This window comes from Vanellus vanellus, assembly GCF_965231255.1.
Source record: "Vanellus vanellus genome assembly, chromosome: 1".
Taxonomy (NCBI): Eukaryota; Metazoa; Chordata; class Aves; order Charadriiformes; family Charadriidae; genus Vanellus; species Vanellus vanellus.
This window is the reverse complement of record NC_138905.1, coordinates 221,012,280-221,032,023: the sequence shown is the minus strand read 5'-3', so window position 1 is coordinate 221,032,023 and position 19,744 is coordinate 221,012,280. Positions and strand designations below refer to the sequence as shown.

The following is a 19,744-nucleotide window of genomic DNA, read 5'->3' as shown; positions in this document are numbered from 1 at the left end:
TGCAACAAAGCAAAGATGAAGCTTCTTCAACTATGTGGTCTGTGGAGATCCAAGGCTGAAAGCTTATCCAGATGAGTGGAAGACTTGACAAGACCATGGAAGAGAAATCCACCAAAAGAGAAATATTAAATACTAATGAATAATAAATAATAAATAAATAATAATAAATGTGGTGAAAATAATATCTAGCACAGGAAATGGCCAAATTGTAAATGGCTGGAGGCTGGGAGTGTATTGGGAGGATATTATAAACATTTATTTTTCCTACTGTCTTGCCAACTTTTGGCCACTGTCATAAGCAGGTAGTGGACTAGACAGACCTTTGGTTGAGTCCGGTACAGCTGCTCATATGTGTTGTCCCAATCTCTATAGCCCACAGAATCACAGAATCACAGACTGTCAGGGTTGGAAGGGACCTCTGGAGCAGAGGCACCTCCAGCAGTGGCACAGGATGGCGTCCAGGCGGGTTTGGAATGGCTCCAGAGTGGGAGACTCCCTCACCTCTCTGGGCAGCCTGTGCCAGTGCTCTGCCACCCTCACAGGAGAGAAGTTCCTCCTCATGTTGAGATGGAACTTTCTATGGTCAAGTTTGTGCCTGTTCCCTCTTGTCCTGTCACTGGGCACCACTGAAAAAAGTGTTCCCATCCCCCCGGCACCCTCCCTTGAAGGTTTTATCAGCGTTGATAAGATCCCCCTCAGTCTTCTCTTCTCCAGACTGAAAAGCCCCAAGTCCCTCAGCCTTTCCTCAGAAGAGAGATGCTCCGGTCCCCTCATCATCTCCGTAGCCCTTTGCTGGACCCTCTCCAGCAGTTCCCTGTCCTTGACACGGGGACCCCAGAACTGGACACAGTGCTCCAGATGTGGCCTCACCGGGGCGGGGCAGAGCAGAGGGGGAGGATGACCTCCCTCCACCTGCTGGCCACACTCTTCTTGATGCTCCCCAGGATGCCATTGGCCTTCTTGGCCACCAGGGCACATTGCTGCCTCATGGCCATCCAGTTGTCCCCCAGGACTCCCCGGTCCCTTTCCACAGAGCTGCTCTCCAGCAGGTCAGCCCCCAACCTGTACTGGCGCGTGGGGTTATTCCTCCCCAGTTGCAGTACCCTACACTTGCTCTCGTTGAATTTCATTAGGTTCTTCTCTGCCCAACTCTCCAGCCTGTCCAGGTCATGCTGAATGGCGGCACAGCCTTCCGACGCGTCAGCCACCACCCCCAGTTTTGTGTCATCAGCAACTTGCTGATGGTACACTCCATCCCTTCATCCAGGTCATTGATGAATATATTGAACAGGAATATATTGAACCTTCTCCGTTCAGCTTGCTCTCCAGCTATGGGCCTTTCCTTGGTACGTTCGCTTCTTGCTCTTCCCCAGTACCATCCTTTGCAAGGGTGTGCTTGATTGTGTGATGGTACAGTACAGCTACCGCTCTCCTGGCAGCGTGGTATGTCCTCTTGCTTACATCCATCACCCATCATGGCTAAAACACTGCAGGGGATATACTCTCTTGACAGGCTGAGAGAGCTGGGGGGTGTTCAGCCTGGAGAAGAGAAGGCTCCGGGGAGACCTTATTGCAGCCCTCCAGTCCCTAAAGGGGCTCCAGGAGAGGTGGGGAGGGACTTTTTACAAGGACATGGAGTGACAGGATGAGGGGGAATGGCTTCAAACTGGAAGAGGGGAGATTTTGATGATATATTAGGAAGAAATTGTTGACTGTGAGGGTGGTGAGGCACTGGCGCAGGTTGCCCAGAGAAGCTGTGGCTGCCCCATCCCTGGAGGTGTTGAAGGCCAGTTTGGATGGAGCTTGGAGCAACCTGGGCTGGTGGGAGGTGTTGCTGCCCATGGCAGGGGGCTTGGGACTAGATAATCTTCAAGGTCCCTTCCAACCTAAGCTGTTCTGTGATTCTATGATTCTATGATATCAGCATTTACTTCTGAAACTCACTTTTCCTGCACTGCCTGGTCTTCTGCACAAGAAACTAAATGGTGACCAGTTCTCCTGAGAGAGAGCTGCAGATGGACTTCTGTGCCTGAAAAAGTTTCCTTTTTTGGGGGGGGGAGGGGGAGGTATGTCTGCTTCTCTAATAAAAGATCTGTCCTCTCCCAGCAACCCTGACCTCATTAGTCTTCTGCCTGGCTCCAAACAGGCGTGTTGGTGGTTACCCAGCGCTGATGTGTGTGTCTGGCTTTAGCTGCAGACCCACGGCAAGCTGCTTTTCACCACGACTGGGATTCCTTTGAGGAAGAATGAAAATCATTATTCTTCAGGGCTTATCTTAGGGACAATAGGAGGAATACCACTCGGTCTGCTTCAAATTTAGCAGTCTTCTGCTATCATAACTCATTTCAATCTTTCCAGCTAAATATTGCCCCGGGGAACATTGTCGGATAAGGTGGAGCCGCAGTTCAGTGTTGAAGTAAAACTGTAATAGCTTCTTTATCTAGGGCTTACGCTTTCTTTGGAGCAACAAACAGTTTTATTTTGTCATTAGAGGCTGTTCATATCTTGCTTTGGATTAGTCAAATACAGAATGAAGTAAATAATTGCAGGGAGCATTAATATCGCACGACTTAAACAGTTTTCTAGAACTTCTTTCCCACGGAGAACCAACATGGGAAAGGAGATGACACATGTCTCTTGCCCAGAAGTTATAGTGATTGACAGTCTGTCAAGTTCTGTCACTGTGGTTTATTTATAGTATGCGCCTTAAATAATCAGACTATCTCACTAATATTTTTGGACAGCTGCTCCTAGTTTTCAAGATGAGTTTCGCTCATACAAATGTGTCCTGAACCCAGACAGCTGCGGTAAAGCCTGGGAGGAGGTTTCTTTTGGATGTAGATGGGAAGTCAGGCTGAGATGGAACTGCAATGAGAATGGAAATGGGAATCATCTCTTTCGGCCAACAGCTTATAAGTGAAGCTTAAAAAATGGTCTGAAAGCAAGTTTTCTCCGAGCAAGAGAAAATGAAGGCAACATATACCCAAAAGAGTGCTTCTGTCATTTTCTTAATATATTTTTGGCCTTGTAAAGTCTCTTTATTCCCTGGTGTGATGAAGGCAGCAGCTTCAGTTTGACATATTGCATCGTGCAACCACAAAGTCCCATGGAAGAGCTCAGAGCTCCCTGAAGACCCACTGCTCCTCCTGCCTAATTCCGAAGAAATTGGGATTCTCCAACCCTGTAGGGCAGGGAAGCCCCAGCAAGCAGGACCCCGTTGTGTCGATGTTGTGAGCCTGTGAAATGGAGACAAATAGACTGTGCCATATGTCCATGCCGTCAACTGACGGTTTTCTCGCCATCACTTTTCATGCCAAAGGCACCTCTGCCACTCTCATGACTTTCCATAGTGCTTTATTAGAAATCTGTACAATAGAAAGGAAATGGTTATAAAAATTAAATATTTTTTGCAAGATTCATGTAGGTTTTGTCAGGTTTTTTTAGGGGGTTGGGTTTATACTGAAGGTTGCAGTGGTACGGTTGTGTTATCTGGGATGCCCGTAGAGCTCCTATCTGTTTAGTCTCCAAGCATTGTGCTTACCATGTAAAATGTAGATGCCCCATAAGAGAAACCCTTTCTTCAAAGAGTGTGTGCTTTCACACAAGTGGAATTCACCACCCTTTGGGTCAAGCTGTCATCCTGGAGAGGGAGAGGAAGGAGAGGGAAGATGTTACAGAAGTTTGCGTATTAGAGGACCTGCACTCTTCCTTCCTCATCTGCTCTGCAGGTCCAGAGCTGCCTCCCCTCCTGGAGAACCTGTCTACCACTTCTTCATGGTCCTGGAAATGTGGGGCTGGAGTGAAGCCAGAGCAACTCCTGAGGCAGTGAGGCTCCGCTATTCCCTTGCTTCACGCAAAAACGGGACGTGAGCCGGCAATGTGTGCTTGCGGCCTAGAAAGCCAGTCCTGTCCTGGTTGAGGATGCCGTATCCAGGTTGAGAGCGGTGATTCTCCCCTTTACTGCCCTCTTGTGAGACCCCCACCTAGAGTACTGTGGGGTTCCCAGTACAAGACAGACGTGGACCTGTTAGAGCAGGTCCAGAGTAGGCCATGAAAATGGTGAGAGGGCTGGAACACCTCTCCTGTGGAGAAAGGATGAGAGAATTGGGGTTGTTCAGCCTGGAGAAGAGAAGGCTCTGGGGAGACGTTATTGTGGCCTTTCTATATATGAATGGGGCTTGTAAGAAAGATGGAGAGAGAGTTTTTACCAAGGTCTGTGACAGGACAAGGAGCAATGGTTTTCAACTGAAGGAGCGTAGGTTTAGATTGGACATAGGGAGGAAATTTCTTATGATGAGAGTGGTGAGACACTGGAGCGGGTCAGTCAGAGAAGCTGTGGATGTCCCAACATTGGAAGTGGTCAAGGCCAGGTTGGACGGGGCTTTGAGCAACTTGATCTAATGGAAGATGTCCCTGGTCATGGTACGGGGGTTTGACTAGGTGATCTTGGCAGGTGCCTTCCAACCCAAACCATTCTGTGATTGCTGTGAATGACTTGGGAAGAGGGATGGCACAAAGAACTTTGCATTGATGGGAAGGACGTACCCCACTCCAGCCAGAGTCCCGTTGCCTTCATCATAACCCTGCAGATCCCTCCCCACTGCTGCTCCTCTGCGGGCTGCGGGAGCTCGGCCATCTGTCTGCAGCTCATCATGACGTCTCTCATCAGCACAAATGTACAAGGGCAACCCTTGAACAGCAGATCAGAGAATCACAGAATCCCAGACTGGTCAGGGTTGGAAGGGACCTCTGGAGCTCCCCCAGTCCCACCCCCGGCCAGAGCAGGGGCACCTCCAGCAGTGGCATAGGACGGAGTCCAGGCGGGTTTGGGATGGCTCCAGAGTGGGAGACTCCCCCACCTCTCTGGGCAGCCTGTGCCAGTGCTCTGCCACTCTCAAAACAAAGAAGTTCCTCCTCATGTTGAGATGGAACTTCCTATGGTCAAGTTTGTGCCTGTTCCCTCTTGTCCTGTCACTGGGCACCACTGAAAAAAGACTGTTCCCATCCCCCCGGCACCCTCCCTTGAAGGATTTATCAGCATTGATAAGATCCCCCCTCAGTCTTCTTTTCTCCAGACTGAAAAGCCTCAAGTCCCTCAGCCTTTCCTCAGAAGAGAGATGCTCCGGTCCCCTCATCATCTTTGTAGCCCTTTGCTGGACCCTCTCCAGCAGATCCCTGTCCTTCTTGACCCGGGGACCCCAGAACTGGACACAGTGCTCCAGATGTGGCCTCACCAGGACACAGCAGAGGGGGAGGATGACCTCCCTCCACCTGCTGGCCACACTCTTCTTGATGCCCCCCAGGATGCCATTGGCCTTCTTGGCCACCAGGGCACATTGCTGGCTCACGGGCATCCTGTTGTCCCCCAGGACTCCCCGGTCCCTTTCCACAGAGCTGCTCTCCAGCAGGTCAGCCCCCAACCTGTACTGGTGTGTGGGGTTATTCCTCCCCAGTTGCAGTACCCTGCACTTGCCCTTGTTCAATTTCATAAGGTTCCTCTCTGCCCAACTCTCCAATACAGATACAATAAATTACCCCGTTTAATTTAAGTCCTTTAATTTTCCTAGGATCAGGTGGCAGTGCTGACCCACAGTCTCAACAGCAGCGGGTGTGAGATACGGTTTTTCAGCTCTGCGATAACGTCCAGTACAGAGTCTCAGCCTGCACACACGGTCAGCAACTGCTGGTCTGTACAGACGTCAGTGTTTAAAAATGCGGAACAACAGCACCAGCAATGCTGTGGGTGCCTTCACAGTCCACGTGAAGATTGGTTTTTCATGGCCGTGGGCAACGAGCAAGAAATAAGGTGCTGCTTACATAAAGGAAAGGATCTTTCAGGTGAAAAAAGAACCAGCTGAAAGGTCTCCAGGGAAGTGAGCAGGTTGTCAAATGCTGGAGCAAATCTTTTTTTAAAACAGTTGCTGTGTCTGGTGAACACGCGTGCAATTTGACTGCTCTACTCTTGGGCTGATGAGGTTTGAAATGGTAATAAGGGGGTGGCACTTTTTCATGGGAATGAATGTATTTATTATCCTCAGAGACTTGAGAAATGCTGGATTCTCAACCATCCATTAACTTGCTCTCCAGAACGGTTCCACCCTTGCTTTCAGCTTTTCCTCTATTTTTACATCCATTTAGCATGTGTGGGCTGAAATCGTTTCGTGGCATGGTGGAGAGTGAGTGATGGGATATCGGCAGTAATGTGGGACCATCAGCGTTAAATGAAACCTGGCCCGGCCCTGCAGCATCGAGATGCTCATCCTTCTTAACGCCCCAGGAGTGGCGCACGGGAGAGGTTTGGGTAGAGCTTGACATGGAAATGCGTGCAGTCGCTGTGCTCGGTTCAACTGTTAACGGGTCCTGCGTGATTAGGGAAGAAAGAGGAGGTTCTGCCGTCCTTCCTCCTGTAGTTGCGTTTGTGAACTGGCAAAACAGGATTCACTCAGCTTCATATAATTGAAAATGTTAAGCGTAGAACAAAATAGAAATCAGTTTAGGAGGGCTTCAGCTCTGCCCTCCGGAGTTGGAGACCACTTCTAGACTTAAATTTGATTTGGAAAACTGTGTGAATTTGGGAGTGGGCATTTTGAGCTGTAAAAGGAGTTTCAGTACAACAGATTTGTCTCTTAAAATGCCTGAGGCCAAATTGAGCTGGGGGTAAATGAAATCTAATGGATGAGATGTGTCTTGATGTTTTAGTACTGAGTTTGACCTGAGTTCCAGCTGAAGGACGGTAACATCTTAAAACACACTGACAATCTAATGTACAGTCGTTTGATCATCCCTATAGCATCCTAAGAGCCTTTAGTCTGTAAGTCACTTGTGACAAAGGGCTCCTGGCCAGTAAATCATAGAATCATAGAATGGTTGGAAGGGACCTTAAAGCTCGCCGAGTTCCACCCCCCTGCCCTGGTTCCACCTCCCACCAGCCCAGGTTGCTCCAAGCCCTGTCCAACTGGGCCTTGAACACCTCCAGGGATGGGGCAGCCACAGCTTCTCTGGGCAACCTGTGCCACGGGCACACCACCCTCACAGTCAACAATTTCTTCCTAATATCTAGTCTAAATTTACCCTCTTTCAGGAAGGGTCACCTCCCTACCTCCCACGCACCAAGGGGGACAGCTCCCCAAAAGGCAGGAGGAGATGCATGGCCCAAGCCCCGAGCTCTGCAGCTGTGCGAGGAGCAAGGTGGGCTGAGCAGACATCCTTCTGGATGGACAAAGGCTCATGCCATGGGAGACCAAGGTTTGTTTAAATCTCCGCTGCAAGACATTTCCGAAATGCTGTAGCTCTTCATCTCTGGAGGCTTTGTTTCTAATGCAGAATTAGTTCCCAGATGTCCTTCTCAGCTATTTTCTCTGTTCCCCCCAATCATCACATAATTAGGCACATTCTTTCTGGTGTCATTGCTACCGGCAATCAACGTTCAAGAGCATCGCTGCAAGTCTGGCTGGTGAAGGCTTTGGCGGAGCTGCGCCAGGAAGCCGGGGTGGCATTTGCTCTCTTAATTTCTCAGCTCTGGGGTAATTCCTCAAGTACCGAATTTGCACATTTGTGTCAAAGAATGTGACTTTTTGCAAGAATTAATTCCCAGTCAGTCTAAAGGGAGCGGATTTACAGCAGCGTGAAGCTGAGGACATGAAGTTTCTCACGTCTCTGTCCTGCGAAGGTGCTCATAAATACTATTTTTGAAGAGGTTCTGAGGTCTAGGCAATAAAGAACGAGAGCTGGTGGATGGACTTAAAATATAACATGAAAGTATTTTGCAGGTGAAAATACTTTGGCTTCATACGGCTGACCTGAAGAGGTGATCGTAAAGACAAAATGTTCCTGGACCTGTGGCTTCGAATCTATTGCTCAGCAGAAGCAAACTGGCCTACGGTGTTTGAGGGGTTTAAAAGGGAAAATGAGGAAAATGGTCCCTTGGATTTATCTGTCTTGGAACAATGAATGACACAATATGGACAGTTTTGTGTGGCTGCACGGCTTTTTCGTCTGTTGATCGTTGGTGGTTAATGAGCTCTCGAGATAGCGCGGCGAGTGTCTGCGCGACGGTGAGCTGGAGTCCTTGGTGGTTCAACGGGTTGAAGCGTGGTTTTATAGTGCCTTGTCCTGCACTTAGAGAATGGACTTCATTATCTGTCCCTGTAAAAATCCTTGTGATACGGCCGCTATCGGGAGCGTATCACTGCTCGAGACTCGCTAGGAAACAGAACGAAGGAGAGTATTGTGTCTTGTAAATTAATTTAGGCTGCTTGTAGCAATTTAAGCCCCAATCAGATAAGGGCCGACAGAAGCTATTCTTGAAAAATTAAATGGCACATTTTGGAAATCAGGGTTGTAAGTGCCAATTCACTCACCCAATCACCAGTGGAAGGCTGAAACATGGACCAAACCACCAGGGCTCTCTGGCGGAAGGGAAACAAATTCGTTTTCAAGAGTTTCAAGAGTACCTAAGTCCCGCAGAGCCCCAGCACTTGTGGATTTTCAGTGCTGCATTGGCTGGTATGTTATTTAGATGCTCCTGACAATTTTGCTTGTGATCTGAAGCTGGAAGCTCAACCTTCCGTGGCGTGAAATTGCGGCTGGGCGGATTATAGTAGATGGTGCTGGCAGATGCCAAACCGTGGGTGAACATGTTGAGTTTGGGTTGCTCAAAACCAGAGAGCTCCTTTTGAGAAGGACTTTGGTATGCGGTAACCAGACCGGTTCAGCATAACAGGTTCAGACCATTGTACTGATTGATTTTCTAAGTATTCTCAAGCGCTTTGTGTGCTCCAGTTTTTAATGTCTGTGTGCCCCTGGTGTGCGGACAACAGAGTTGTGTCTCTGTTTCAGCAGGGCTGGAGGGAAGAAATGAGGAGCAGATCCCCGGGGAAGGTCCCCTGGTACCCACAGTGGTTCCTGAGCACCCCACTGTCTCTTGGATGTGTCTCTTGTGACATTTGTACATGGAGGAGAGCAGAAATCCAGAAACAGGAGGACAAGAGGGCATGAATATTACAGAATCACAGAATCCCAGAATGGTGAGGGTTGGAAGGGCCCTCTGGAGCTCACCCAGTCCCACCCCCTGCCAGAGCAGGGGCACCTACAGCAGTGGCACAGGACATGTCCAGGCGGGTTTGGAATGGCTCCAGAGTGGGAGACTCCCCCCCTCTCTGGGCAGCTGTGCCAGTGCTCTGCCGCCCTCACAGGAGAGAAATTCCTCCTCAGGTTTACATGGAACTTCCTATGGTCAAGTTTGTGCCCGTTCCCTCTTGTCCTGTCACTGGGCACCACTGAAAAAAGACTGTTCCCATCCCCCCGGCACCCTCCCTTGAAGGATTTATCAGCATTGATAAGATCCCCCCTCAGTCTTCTCTTCTCCAGACTGAAAAGCCCCAAGTCCCTCAGCCTTTCCTCATGAGAAAGATGCTCCGGTCCCCTCATCATCTTCGTAGCCCTTTGCTGTATCATTATGTGATACGATTAGAAACATTAATCAAAATTTGTGGGAAACGTGGCCTAATCCCTGCTTGGTACCAATTGTCGGTGTCTCCAAAGCTCCAGCATCGGTCCTAAAGCTTATGGAGGCAGGCTGGTGGCCTGGCTAAGATGCTGGTTAACCGAAGGAGGTTCTTCATTGTCAAAGAGTATCATAATAATGCATCTGCAAGTTTTGTCCTTTTGTAAATTCACTCAGTTTTTTCAAATCTGGACAGGAGCGATATGCCAGAGGGAAAGGGACGCCATCCAGAGGGACCTGGACAGGCTTGAGGAGTGGGGCTGTGTGAACCTCATGAAGTTCAACAAGGCCCTGCACCAGGGTTGGGACAGTCTCAGTATCAACACAGACTGTGTGATATAGGATAAAGGAGAAGGGCTTTGGGCTGTTGGTGGGTGAGAAGCTCCCCAGGAGCCGGCAATGTGCGCTGGCAGCCCAGCGAGCCCCCGGCACCCCGGGCTGCATCCCCAGCAGCGTGGCCAGCAGGGCGAGGGGGGGACTGTGCCCCTCTGCTGTGCTCTGGTATTTCTCTTCTAAAACTTGCCACAGGGTGCCTTTGCCCTGGGGTTTTAATGTCACTTTGGCCCTCGTGCGTGGTCCTCTGGTGGTGCCGACCTACAGGGTGTCACAAGGTTTTACTCTGGTGGCTCGTGGGAAGGAGGAGCCGGAGCTGGTTTGCACCAGGGACCGGGGATGAGCGCCCTGAATTTCAAAGGAGAATGACAAATCTCATCCTTGAACAAGCCCAAATAAAACCCAAATAAACCCTTCCCCTCTGTCGCTGGCCGTTCGATTCTTTAATCCTCCCCACCGTGCTCCTACCCTTTCCTCCCAGGGCAGCCCCTTTCCTGCTGACATCTCTGGGGGTTTTTTCCTGCCCTCTCGTTTCTCCCCAGTTAATTCAGCGGTTTTTGCTGTACTGACGTACAGAACAACCGCAGCGGTTGCGTAGGAGCTCAGTACCTGGGCACCAGGAATAAACTATCCCCGAAGGCTGCCAGGATGGAAAGAGCTGTCTTAAGGGAGGTGATTCTGCCCCTCCGCTCTGGGGAGACCCCATCTGGAGTACTGTGTCCAGCTCTGGAGCCCCCAACAGAGGAAAGTCATGGACCTGTTGGAGCAGGGCCAGAGGAGGCCGCGGAGATGCTGCGAGGGCTGAAGCCCCTCTGCTGGGAGGACAGGCTGGGAGAGTTGGGGGGGTTCTGCCTGGAGAAGAGGAAACTCCGGGGAGACCTTATTGCGGCTTTCCAGTACCTAAAGGGGCTCCAGGAGAGATGGAGAGGGGCTTTTTACAAGGGCATGGAGTGATAGGACGACAGGGAACAGTTTTACACTGAAAGAGGGGAGATTGAGATGAGACATTCGGAAGAAATTGTTGCCTGTGCAGGCGGTGAGCCCCTGGCGCAGGTTGCCCCAAGAAGCTGTGGCTGCCCCATCCCTGGAGGTGTTGAAGGCCAGGTTGGACAGGGCTTGGAGCAACCTGGGCTGGTGGGAAGTGTCCCTGCCCAGGGCAGGGGGGTTTGGAACTCGATGGTCTTCAAGGTCCCTTCCAACCTAAACCATTCTAGTATTCTCTGAAACGCCCCATCCAACCATTCCTTGTCCTGTGCGGAAGAGGTCTGCGGTGATCTTGTGCGTATGATTACACACACATCTGTTGTATGTAGGCAGTAAAATATATATAGCTGGAAATAGAAGCTAACTGCTCTATTATGGGCATTCGGAGTATAATCATGAAGGAGCCTGAGCTAAACAGACGCGTTTGAAGGCTCTGTGTGCCACATTTCATGAACTCCTTTACTAGTGCATCTCCTAAAGATGTGCATCTTAAAAAGAGGGGGCGGGTAGCTGCGACTCGCAGCCCAAAAGCCGTTAATCAAAAGCAGCATTGCACCAAAGAGGCCAGGGGTGAGCAGAGGCGGAAAGAATGGTTTAGAAACATTTAGAAATACATGAGGAATTAAAGGTGGCTTTAAAATACCTACTTGATGCAGCCCCGCGTGCTCTTCGCTTTGCACCACCGGTTATTGCGTTGTAATTTTTAAAGCCGTTCCGTTAGTGCTTCTCCGAGCTGCAGTGCCGTATATTCTCCTTGGGGAGAACGTTAAATGAACGCTGGCTTCTCTACTCCTATTGATTGTGCAGATGATATTAAATTAAAATAAAGCAAGAAAACAACTTTTGATTTCTTCTGTGAGGAATCTAATAAATTTTGCTCGATATGTTTTCATCTCATTTTCTTTCCTTCGGCATCTTTGCTGTAAAAAGGCCCCAAGCCCCAGCAGAGACAGGGTCCCATCATGTGCACATCTGTAGAAGTAGAAAATAAAGGATGTTTTCCTTCTGTCCCCGATGTTTTCATATCTCCAGCAGGAAACCCATGCAGATTAGCAGCCCTCGACATAAACCAACTTGCTGTTATTTTTGCAGATTCAAGTTGAAGAGGCAAGACAGACGTGGCAGGAGGGGAGCAGGGTCTCCAGGAGGACCAGGGATTTACAGGAGGTCTCTGAGGGTATTCAGGAGGGAAATCAGAGCAGGATGCTGGACGCTTTGGTGCTGCCATCACTTCCGAGCTCATCCCTGGTCCTTGGATCCGAGCTTTGTCTTACACCGTGGGAGATGTAGGATGTGAGGACCATCATAGTGACTGCAGCTTTTGCTTTCCTGTGGAAGCTCGTTTGTGGTTATTTGGGGGATGAAGAAGAGCTAACAAATAGAAATCCTAACAGTTCAAAACCCAATAAGGTATAAAAATGTCTCGCGTATTTTTAAAGCCAGTGGGTTTTGAGCGCTGGGAAATTTCAAGCACGTTTTCCCTGGCACAAATCGCTCCAGATTCTTCTACTTTCTTATCTTTCAGTGTGCCCCAGAAAGGAGTAAATCACATTAATTTTCCTGCACCTTTCCCATCTCCGTTTTCCCTTAAAATAGAAAGGACAAGTTTTCTTGCTGGAGGTCAGCACTTATCAAAGTTTATGAGATCAGAGTGGAAGATAGAGTAGAGCAGGACTGGCTGCATCTTTTCGCATCCGAAGCTATTAAAGCTGCCTTGCTAGAAATGGTATTTATCTGAAATGAAATTATTCTGAAAATGGCCATAACTTGCTTTTAGAACAACAAAAGGTACCACAGTAAGCAAGATGCAGTCCTACCAAGCAGAAGTTAACCCCCCCCCCCCAAAAAAAAAAAGAGAAAGAAGACCTAAATATACGGTTGTCTCCATCTGCCTGAAATAACCGTGAAGTCTTTCAATAATTGGCTGGATGGAAAAGCTTACCCAAAGCCACAGTTTTCCTGTGGTCTGAAAGTGGTCTGATTTATTTCAGGCTTGTTGTCTATGTATAAACCTGATGTTGAAAGTTTTGGTCCGAGCAAAAGAGAAGGGGTTTTTTGCTGAATTGAACAGTGTGTGCTGGTGGTGTCTCAGAGGGCACAGCTGAAACATTCGCTGCATATAGCCACACAGGACTGTGTTTGTCATGGTTGTTGACTTCAGGACTGTTCGTTAAGGACTATTAAGGATGACTGCAGCAGTCCATGGGATTCAGGATTTATTTGGGGGCATTAACCAGCAGCAAAGAGCAAAGAACCTCTTGGTGTGCCCCAAGAGGCATCTAGATCCCATCCTTAGCTGATGAGCAAGGGACTTCCCAAAACCATGGCAAGCACACACAGTGTTGGGCTACTAAACCATGTGCCGAAGAGGTAAAAGCCTGTGTCGAAACACAGTTGAAAGAATTATAGGGAAAATATCCTTGGTGGGGTCAAGAAGTGAGCTGGAGTAGGTTTAACACCCTTAGCCAGATTGGTTAGGAGGCAAAGTGGGATCATCGAGGTCGAGCAGGCAACGGGAGGACCCTGGAGCGATGAATGTACTGGAAAAGAAACGGTTACCTTCTAATGAAGCAGAGAGTAGGCAGTGATGTTTCTGATTTAAGATCTTCATCATTAAATGTTCTGCTTGCAATCACTGGATCTGCAAATAACTTTCCAAGGAGCTTCTTGATTGCTAAAAGGCTGTATATATTCCTGAGTACGATGACAACATGGTTTTATGTAGCCTAAGAAAAAAAAAATAAAAAAAATCTGTTAAACTGCTGCTTATCCAACATTAAGTACAGCAATTTTTAATTAACCTGATTTAGAAGCCAAATATATCACTGATGAAAATGAGAGGGTAGAACATACAGTCATTTATTCCAGTACAGTGGTCATGATTGTTGAATTAGATTTATTCAAATGAACCTCAAAATTTTGCCGCAGTAGTCGGCTGTGTGCCGGGTGCCAGGTTTTAGAAATCTGCACGTCGTCAAAGAGCAGTGAGCTTTGGGGCACGGGAGGCAGAGATTGCGATGTATTTGTCTTGTTGCTCACAAAGGAGGAGGAAAGACCCACACTCGCTTTTATTTAATAAAGTAAAAAAAAAAAACACCAAAGATGGGGTGTGAATCAACTACTAATTACCTCTTTCCAGCCTTTGTTGGCAACCAGCAGGCAGCGTCAGTGGAGCTTGGCGTGGAAAGACTCTCCAAGGGTCATTTTGTCTGCCGTTGGGTTGGCTTTGCTCTGGGATGATGGCCAACGAGATGCACAGATAAACCAGGGCAGCGGCCGTGGCGGTGAAGCACAGCAAAGCCAAACTCTCCGCCAGCAAAGGAAGATTAACGTGTCCTGTTCGGTCTGTTGGAGGGATTTACGCAGGAGCACGTAAGAAGGGATGGAGTTGTTTGACTGTTACTGTTTTCAGTCGGGAAGACTTCCAAGAGATGGAGGTAGGGCAGTAAACAAAAGCAAAATGGAGCAGGCCGAGGTGTGGAGATTGTCATCTGTGGTCTTCACAGAATCATAGAGTTGCTGAGGTTGGAAAAGACCTTTAAGATCATCAAGTCCAACCATTAACTTACGCTGACAAAACCACTTCTAAACCATGTCCCCAAGTGCCACGTCCACCCTTTTTTTAAACACCTCCAGGGATGGCGAATCCACCACCTCCCTGGGCAGCCTATTCCAATGTTTAATAACCCTTTCAGTGAAAAAATGTTTCCTAATATCCAATCTAAACCTCGTCTGACATAACTTGAACCCATTTCCTCTCGTCCTATCACTTGTCACCAGGGAGAAGAGCTCAGCCCCCACCTCACTACACCCTCCTTTCAGGGAGCTGTAGAGAGAGATAAGGTCTCCCCTCGGCCTCCTCTTCTCCAAGCTAAACAACCCCAGTTCCCTCAGTCGTTCCTCATAAGACTTGTCCTCCAGCCCCCTCACCAGCTTTGTAGCCCTTCTCTGGACACACTCCAGCCTCTCAATGTCCTTCTTGTAATGAGGGGCCCAAACCTGAACACAGCACTCAAGGTGGGGCCTCACCAGTGCCGAGTACAGGGGGACGATCACTTCCCTGGTCCTGCTGGCAGGCCAGGATGCCGTTGGCCTTCTTGACCACCAGGGCACACTGGTGGCTCATATTCAGCTGGCCGTCCACCAATACCTCCAGGTCCTTTTCTGCCGGGCAGATTTCCAGCCGCTCTGCCCCAAGCCTGTAGCGCTGCATGGGGTTGTTGTGATCCAAGTGCAGGATAAGAACTTCCAATGAAGTAAAAGTTTCGTGCCAGACGTCTGCACTGTGTGTGGGTGCACACAGGGACTTGGGTCTGCAGTGTACGGTGATTTCCAAGCCTCCGCGTAGCTGACTGCTTAGATAATTTCCCCTGAACTCCCCATGACCGATTCGAGTGAAGATGATGAAAACTGAAGACTCTCTGCGACCTTTTCTAAAGTGCCCATTAAAACCTCATGTGGCTTCAAAGGGTATGAGCTGCCGTGCGTGTTCCTTCCAGGTGGCCTGGCAGGTAATCGGGTCCCTCCCAGGGATGGCACTTGTGCAGCCATGAGTGAATATAAGGGCTGGCATGTTTTCGTGCAACGGCTCTACCTTCCCTTTAGCGAGAAGCTCTGGTTAATGGAAGCGCTGAGCACCGAGGTGCTGAGCTCTGCTGTTAAAATGCAAAGTGCTGTGACGATCAAGCTATGACGGCTGCAAGCAGCCAAGGAAAACCTTTCAAGTGTGGTTGTGCTGGCGTGTTTTCGGAGCTGAATTCTGCATTCGGTGTGCGTGTGTTTTCTCGGTGGTTTTCTGCAGAGCACATTGAACATTCCCGCGTTCTGCATTCTGGTTGTCGCCCTCGTTTTCTAGAGGAATAAAGATGAAATATTGATGATGTCGCGTGTAAGTCTGTAGAGCACATTTATAGTTCTTCCTGTACCCTGGCCAACAGAGAATACATCTGTGCTTTGCCTCTCGGCTGCGCCGACGGCCTCTTTGCTCACACAGGTTGTTTATTGCTTTCCAGAGATGCTGTCCTCTTCTCTCTCCTCGTTGACAAAAGTGTAATTTCTCTCTTTTTTTTTTTTTTTGTCTCGTTGCAGGTTATCCGACGGGCTATCCCACCGCTGCCCCAGCCTACAACCCAAACATGTATCCAACCAGCAGCCCCGGCTACGCCCCAGGTAAAAACCTGTGCGTGGAGATGAGATCGGGCACGCTGAAGCACGCGGGAGGGTTTCTCTTTCGCTGCTCCGTGTAGCAAATCCCGCAGTTTCTGTGCGCTTGTCAGCAAATACTTTCCAGGGAAGGGGCCTGGGTTAAGCTCTTCCCTTCTTAACTCTGCCGTTAACTTCACACCCTCTGCTGGGAATGTTTGTCCGTGTTGCAAAGTACTTTTGAGCCACTAATCCCAGGAATGTGACAGTCCTCATCGCTGTGATACCTGTGCGTTGATGGCTTTTAATATTTTCTGAATACTGCATGCTGTCGCTCCGAGGTTGCCTTCTCCTTCCCCCCACTTGTCTTTCTCTCCTCCTTCCACGTCATAGATGCAGAAACCATGTCCTGTTTGGTGTCTGGATCTCCCATGCTATGTCTTTACTCTCCCCCTCTTTTGTGTGACACTGATGGCCTCTGGGTCTGTCCTAGTGTCTTCTTCTGTCCAGCTCCTGCCCTTCATGCTGCCCTAAAGTGGCTCTTCCAAAGACACAGCAAGCTCTTCTGGCCAACTCAGGAACTCCTCTGCCTCAGCCTTGGTGCGCAGGTTAGCTTTGACAGCACCAGCTGCACTCTTCTCTATAACATCTTGTTTTCCTTTGGTTTTCCCAGTTTGGCCAGTTGTTTTCTACCGCTGCTGCAGCGTGTCCATTGGGTCCATTTGTCATCATTGGGTCCATTTGTCATCTACATCTTCCAGCTTTTCAGGAAAGCTTGGCCAGCCTCTGTCCTTTGTTCCCTTCTCCACTACTCCCCGTCTGTCTGTGGGAAGCCTTACTTGGAGGTACGAGGTCTTCATTTTTCAGGGAGATCTTCGTTTTTCACACCAGCCACACATGCTCTTCTGCATCCTCTGAAGCATCCTCCCAGCCAGGCTCAGGGGTAACACGTTCATCCTCCGTAGCTCAGCCCCTACCCTGGAGTCCTGCTCTCTCTGCCATCTCCAACCTCAGCAAATTCTCCTCCATCCTTCCGGAGAGCTGGTACAAAAATAATGTTCCCAGTCCGCTGCTTTAACCGTGTCATCCCACTCTTTGCCTCCCTCTTGCTCATATCCCGCACTAGCTACTGGTTTTATCTACAGAACCAACCCCCCCGCCCTTCATTCTTGGTGTCCAGAGCTTTACTGCTCTTTCAGCTCAGCCAGCGACGTCTGTCCTCTTCACCTCTTACCTTTCCAAGCAAGCGTCTCCCTCGTCCCTGCGGCTCCTCTCCCCTCATAACCCACAAAGCCATTTCTCATTTGAATTCCTCCATTAGCCGTAAGGGTTCTTTTTTTTAATAAAAGCCCATGACTAGACCACCAAGCTCCTTCTCTTGCCTGCTGTTCAGCACCATTTCTCCACACCTCCCTTCTGTCTGTTTTCCGCTGTTGTCTCTTGGCCAAACACGTACCCAGCCCACGGCTCCGGTTACGCTGCTCTGTGGACGCAGAGAAGGGTGTGGATGGAGGAGGACACACACAGATCTGGGACCTTCCCTCTTGACCAGAGAAAGCTGGAGAGGAGAAAGCCATCAAAGCATGTGGGTGGTATGAATACAAACCCAGTCATGCTCTGACCATGAGGTTGGACACTTCATCCTATGTGAGGTGGAGAGACCGGGAAAAGATGCTTCTTATTCCAGAAGAAGGGGACCTTCCACCACATAGAAACCTTAGGGTGTCTAAGTCAGAGAAGTTACTCTGAAGCAGGAGTCATGGCGTAATTCCCACCTGTCCACAAGGAGTTGTCTTCACCACAGCACAGACTAATGAAGTTCTGTGCTTAATGAGGAATATTGGAGTCGCTTTTCTAAATCTAAAATTGCTATTTTTGCGCTTTAGTGACGAAACTTGGAAACCTTTATAGAAGTCTTTTTCTTTTTGGAGTTGAAGACTTCCCTTAGGCCCCCACTCAGGAAATAATTTAACTGAAGTCAAACCTGCAGTTAAGTACTTTACTGAAACCCATCCTTTGGAAGGACGAAGCGACCCTGAGTTTTTAAAGGTTTTTAAAGTTCTCTGCTTTCAGCAAAATTACCTGGGGGACGTGAGCCTCTTGGCATGGCAAAGGGTGATAGAAACCCAAGTAGCAGTTTCAAAATGTGACTCTTATCCGGAGTGAACTAAGCGAAATGTCGTACAAGAAAAGGAAATCTCCTACTTAATAGCGGTCTTGAGATCTTGTTGCCCAGAAAAGCTGTGGCTGCCCCATCCCTGGAGGTGTTGAAGGCCAGGTTGGACGGGGCTTGGAGCAACCTGGGCTGGTGGGAGGTGTCCCTGCCAAGGGCAGGGGGGTTGGAATAAGATGGTCCTTCAAAAGGTCCCTTCCAACCCAAACCCTTCTGTGATTAGAACATTATTTAATAGCTGTGGGGTTTTTGAGGCTGTAGTGTGTTGACAGAGCTTTTTCTTTAAGGGATATGGTCACGCAGGTCAAACGCAAGAATTGGCAGTGTCTGAACTGTGGTTGGAAAAGCATCTCTGAAATCAGGACTGAGCCTTTTTTTCATGGGTTTTATGAAAAAAGGCTAAAAAAAAATCTCTTGCTCACCCATTTCCAAGCGCACACTGGAGATGAAAAATAATATCTTGCCCTTCGTTTTGACTTCATGGCTTTTTGCTTGGCCGAGATGTTTATTCTGAATGCTTCGCCTCAGAAGAGCTGTGGGATTTTAAAACTTCTGAATAAAGCTGTCTTTTCAGCTGAGTGTTGAGCAGTCATCGGAGTGAAATAGATGCTTGCGTAACGAACACAAAGCCGGACTTTGTGGCAGTCTTGCTAAACCCTTTCTCCTCTGAATTGCCAAGTTTTCAGTCTCCTGGTTGTCATAAAATCAGTGGATCCCCACACTCGGGAGCTTTCCAGGGCTGATGAAGCAGGAATGAGGGTTCCGTTGCCAAAAAAACTTTTGGAGCTGTCTTCTCCACATCACAGCTTAAATTCACTGTTGTTTTGCTAGGTTATTAAATAAAGCCATTTACTGCAGATGACTCTGTAAGGGATCTGTGGTGCTTTGTTTGGTTTTATGTGCTTCTGGTAGGGCCTTTAGCCGCGTTTCTTCCCACTGAAAATCTTAACGTGTTATATGAAACAAGTTTTGTTCCCCTAGATGTGTGCTGGCCACCCTCGAATTCCCCTGTAGGACATAACACTGAAAGAGTAAAGTGAAAAAAGCTCCATAGCATAAAAAAAAAAAACAACACAAATTTATTAGTAGCTTGTCCTGCCAGAGGCTGCCAACGTCTTCACTGCTCAGCTGGGGCTGTAAATGCAGCAGTGTTTCTGCACGTTGGCCTGGACATCATAAAATGCCTCTTGTCCCCAGCTGCCGCCTGTGCCTCGTGCAGGCAGCAGCTCCACCACTGGGTGGGGAGATGGCCAAAGAGACACCCAAGTGAGGGGGAGCACCAAATCGCTGCAGGATGAGGCAGCGTGACCTGCTGGAGCGTATCCAGAGAAGAGCCATGAGGATGATCCGAGGGCTGGAACACCTCTCCTATGAGGAGAGGCTGAAAGAGTTGGGGCTGTTCAGCCTGGAGAAGAGAAGGTTCCAGGGAGATCTTCTTGCGGCCTTCCAGTCCCTAAAGGGGGCCTACAGGAGAGCTGGGGAGGGACTTTTTACTGGGGCATGTAGCGATAGGACGAGGGGGAATGGCTTTAAAGTGGAAGAGGGCAGGTTCAGATTGAACATTAGGAAGAAGTTTTTCACTGTGAGGGTGGTGAGGCACTGGCACA

General features: G+C 49.0%; 1 protein-coding gene across 3 annotated transcripts in view; it reads left to right on the top strand.

Moving 5' to 3' along the window:
* Positions 1–19,744, top strand: part of FAM168A (family with sequence similarity 168 member A) — a 235,271-nt gene that overhangs the window by 191,195 nt on the left and 24,332 nt on the right. For all 3 annotated transcript variants that reach the window (XM_082498131.1, XM_082498130.1, XM_082498129.1), the window contains one exon: positions 15,911–15,991. In XM_082498131.1, coding sequence (XP_082354257.1) covers positions 15,911–15,991 — 81 coding nt within the window. The remainder of the gene's footprint in view (positions 1–15,910; positions 15,992–19,744) is intronic.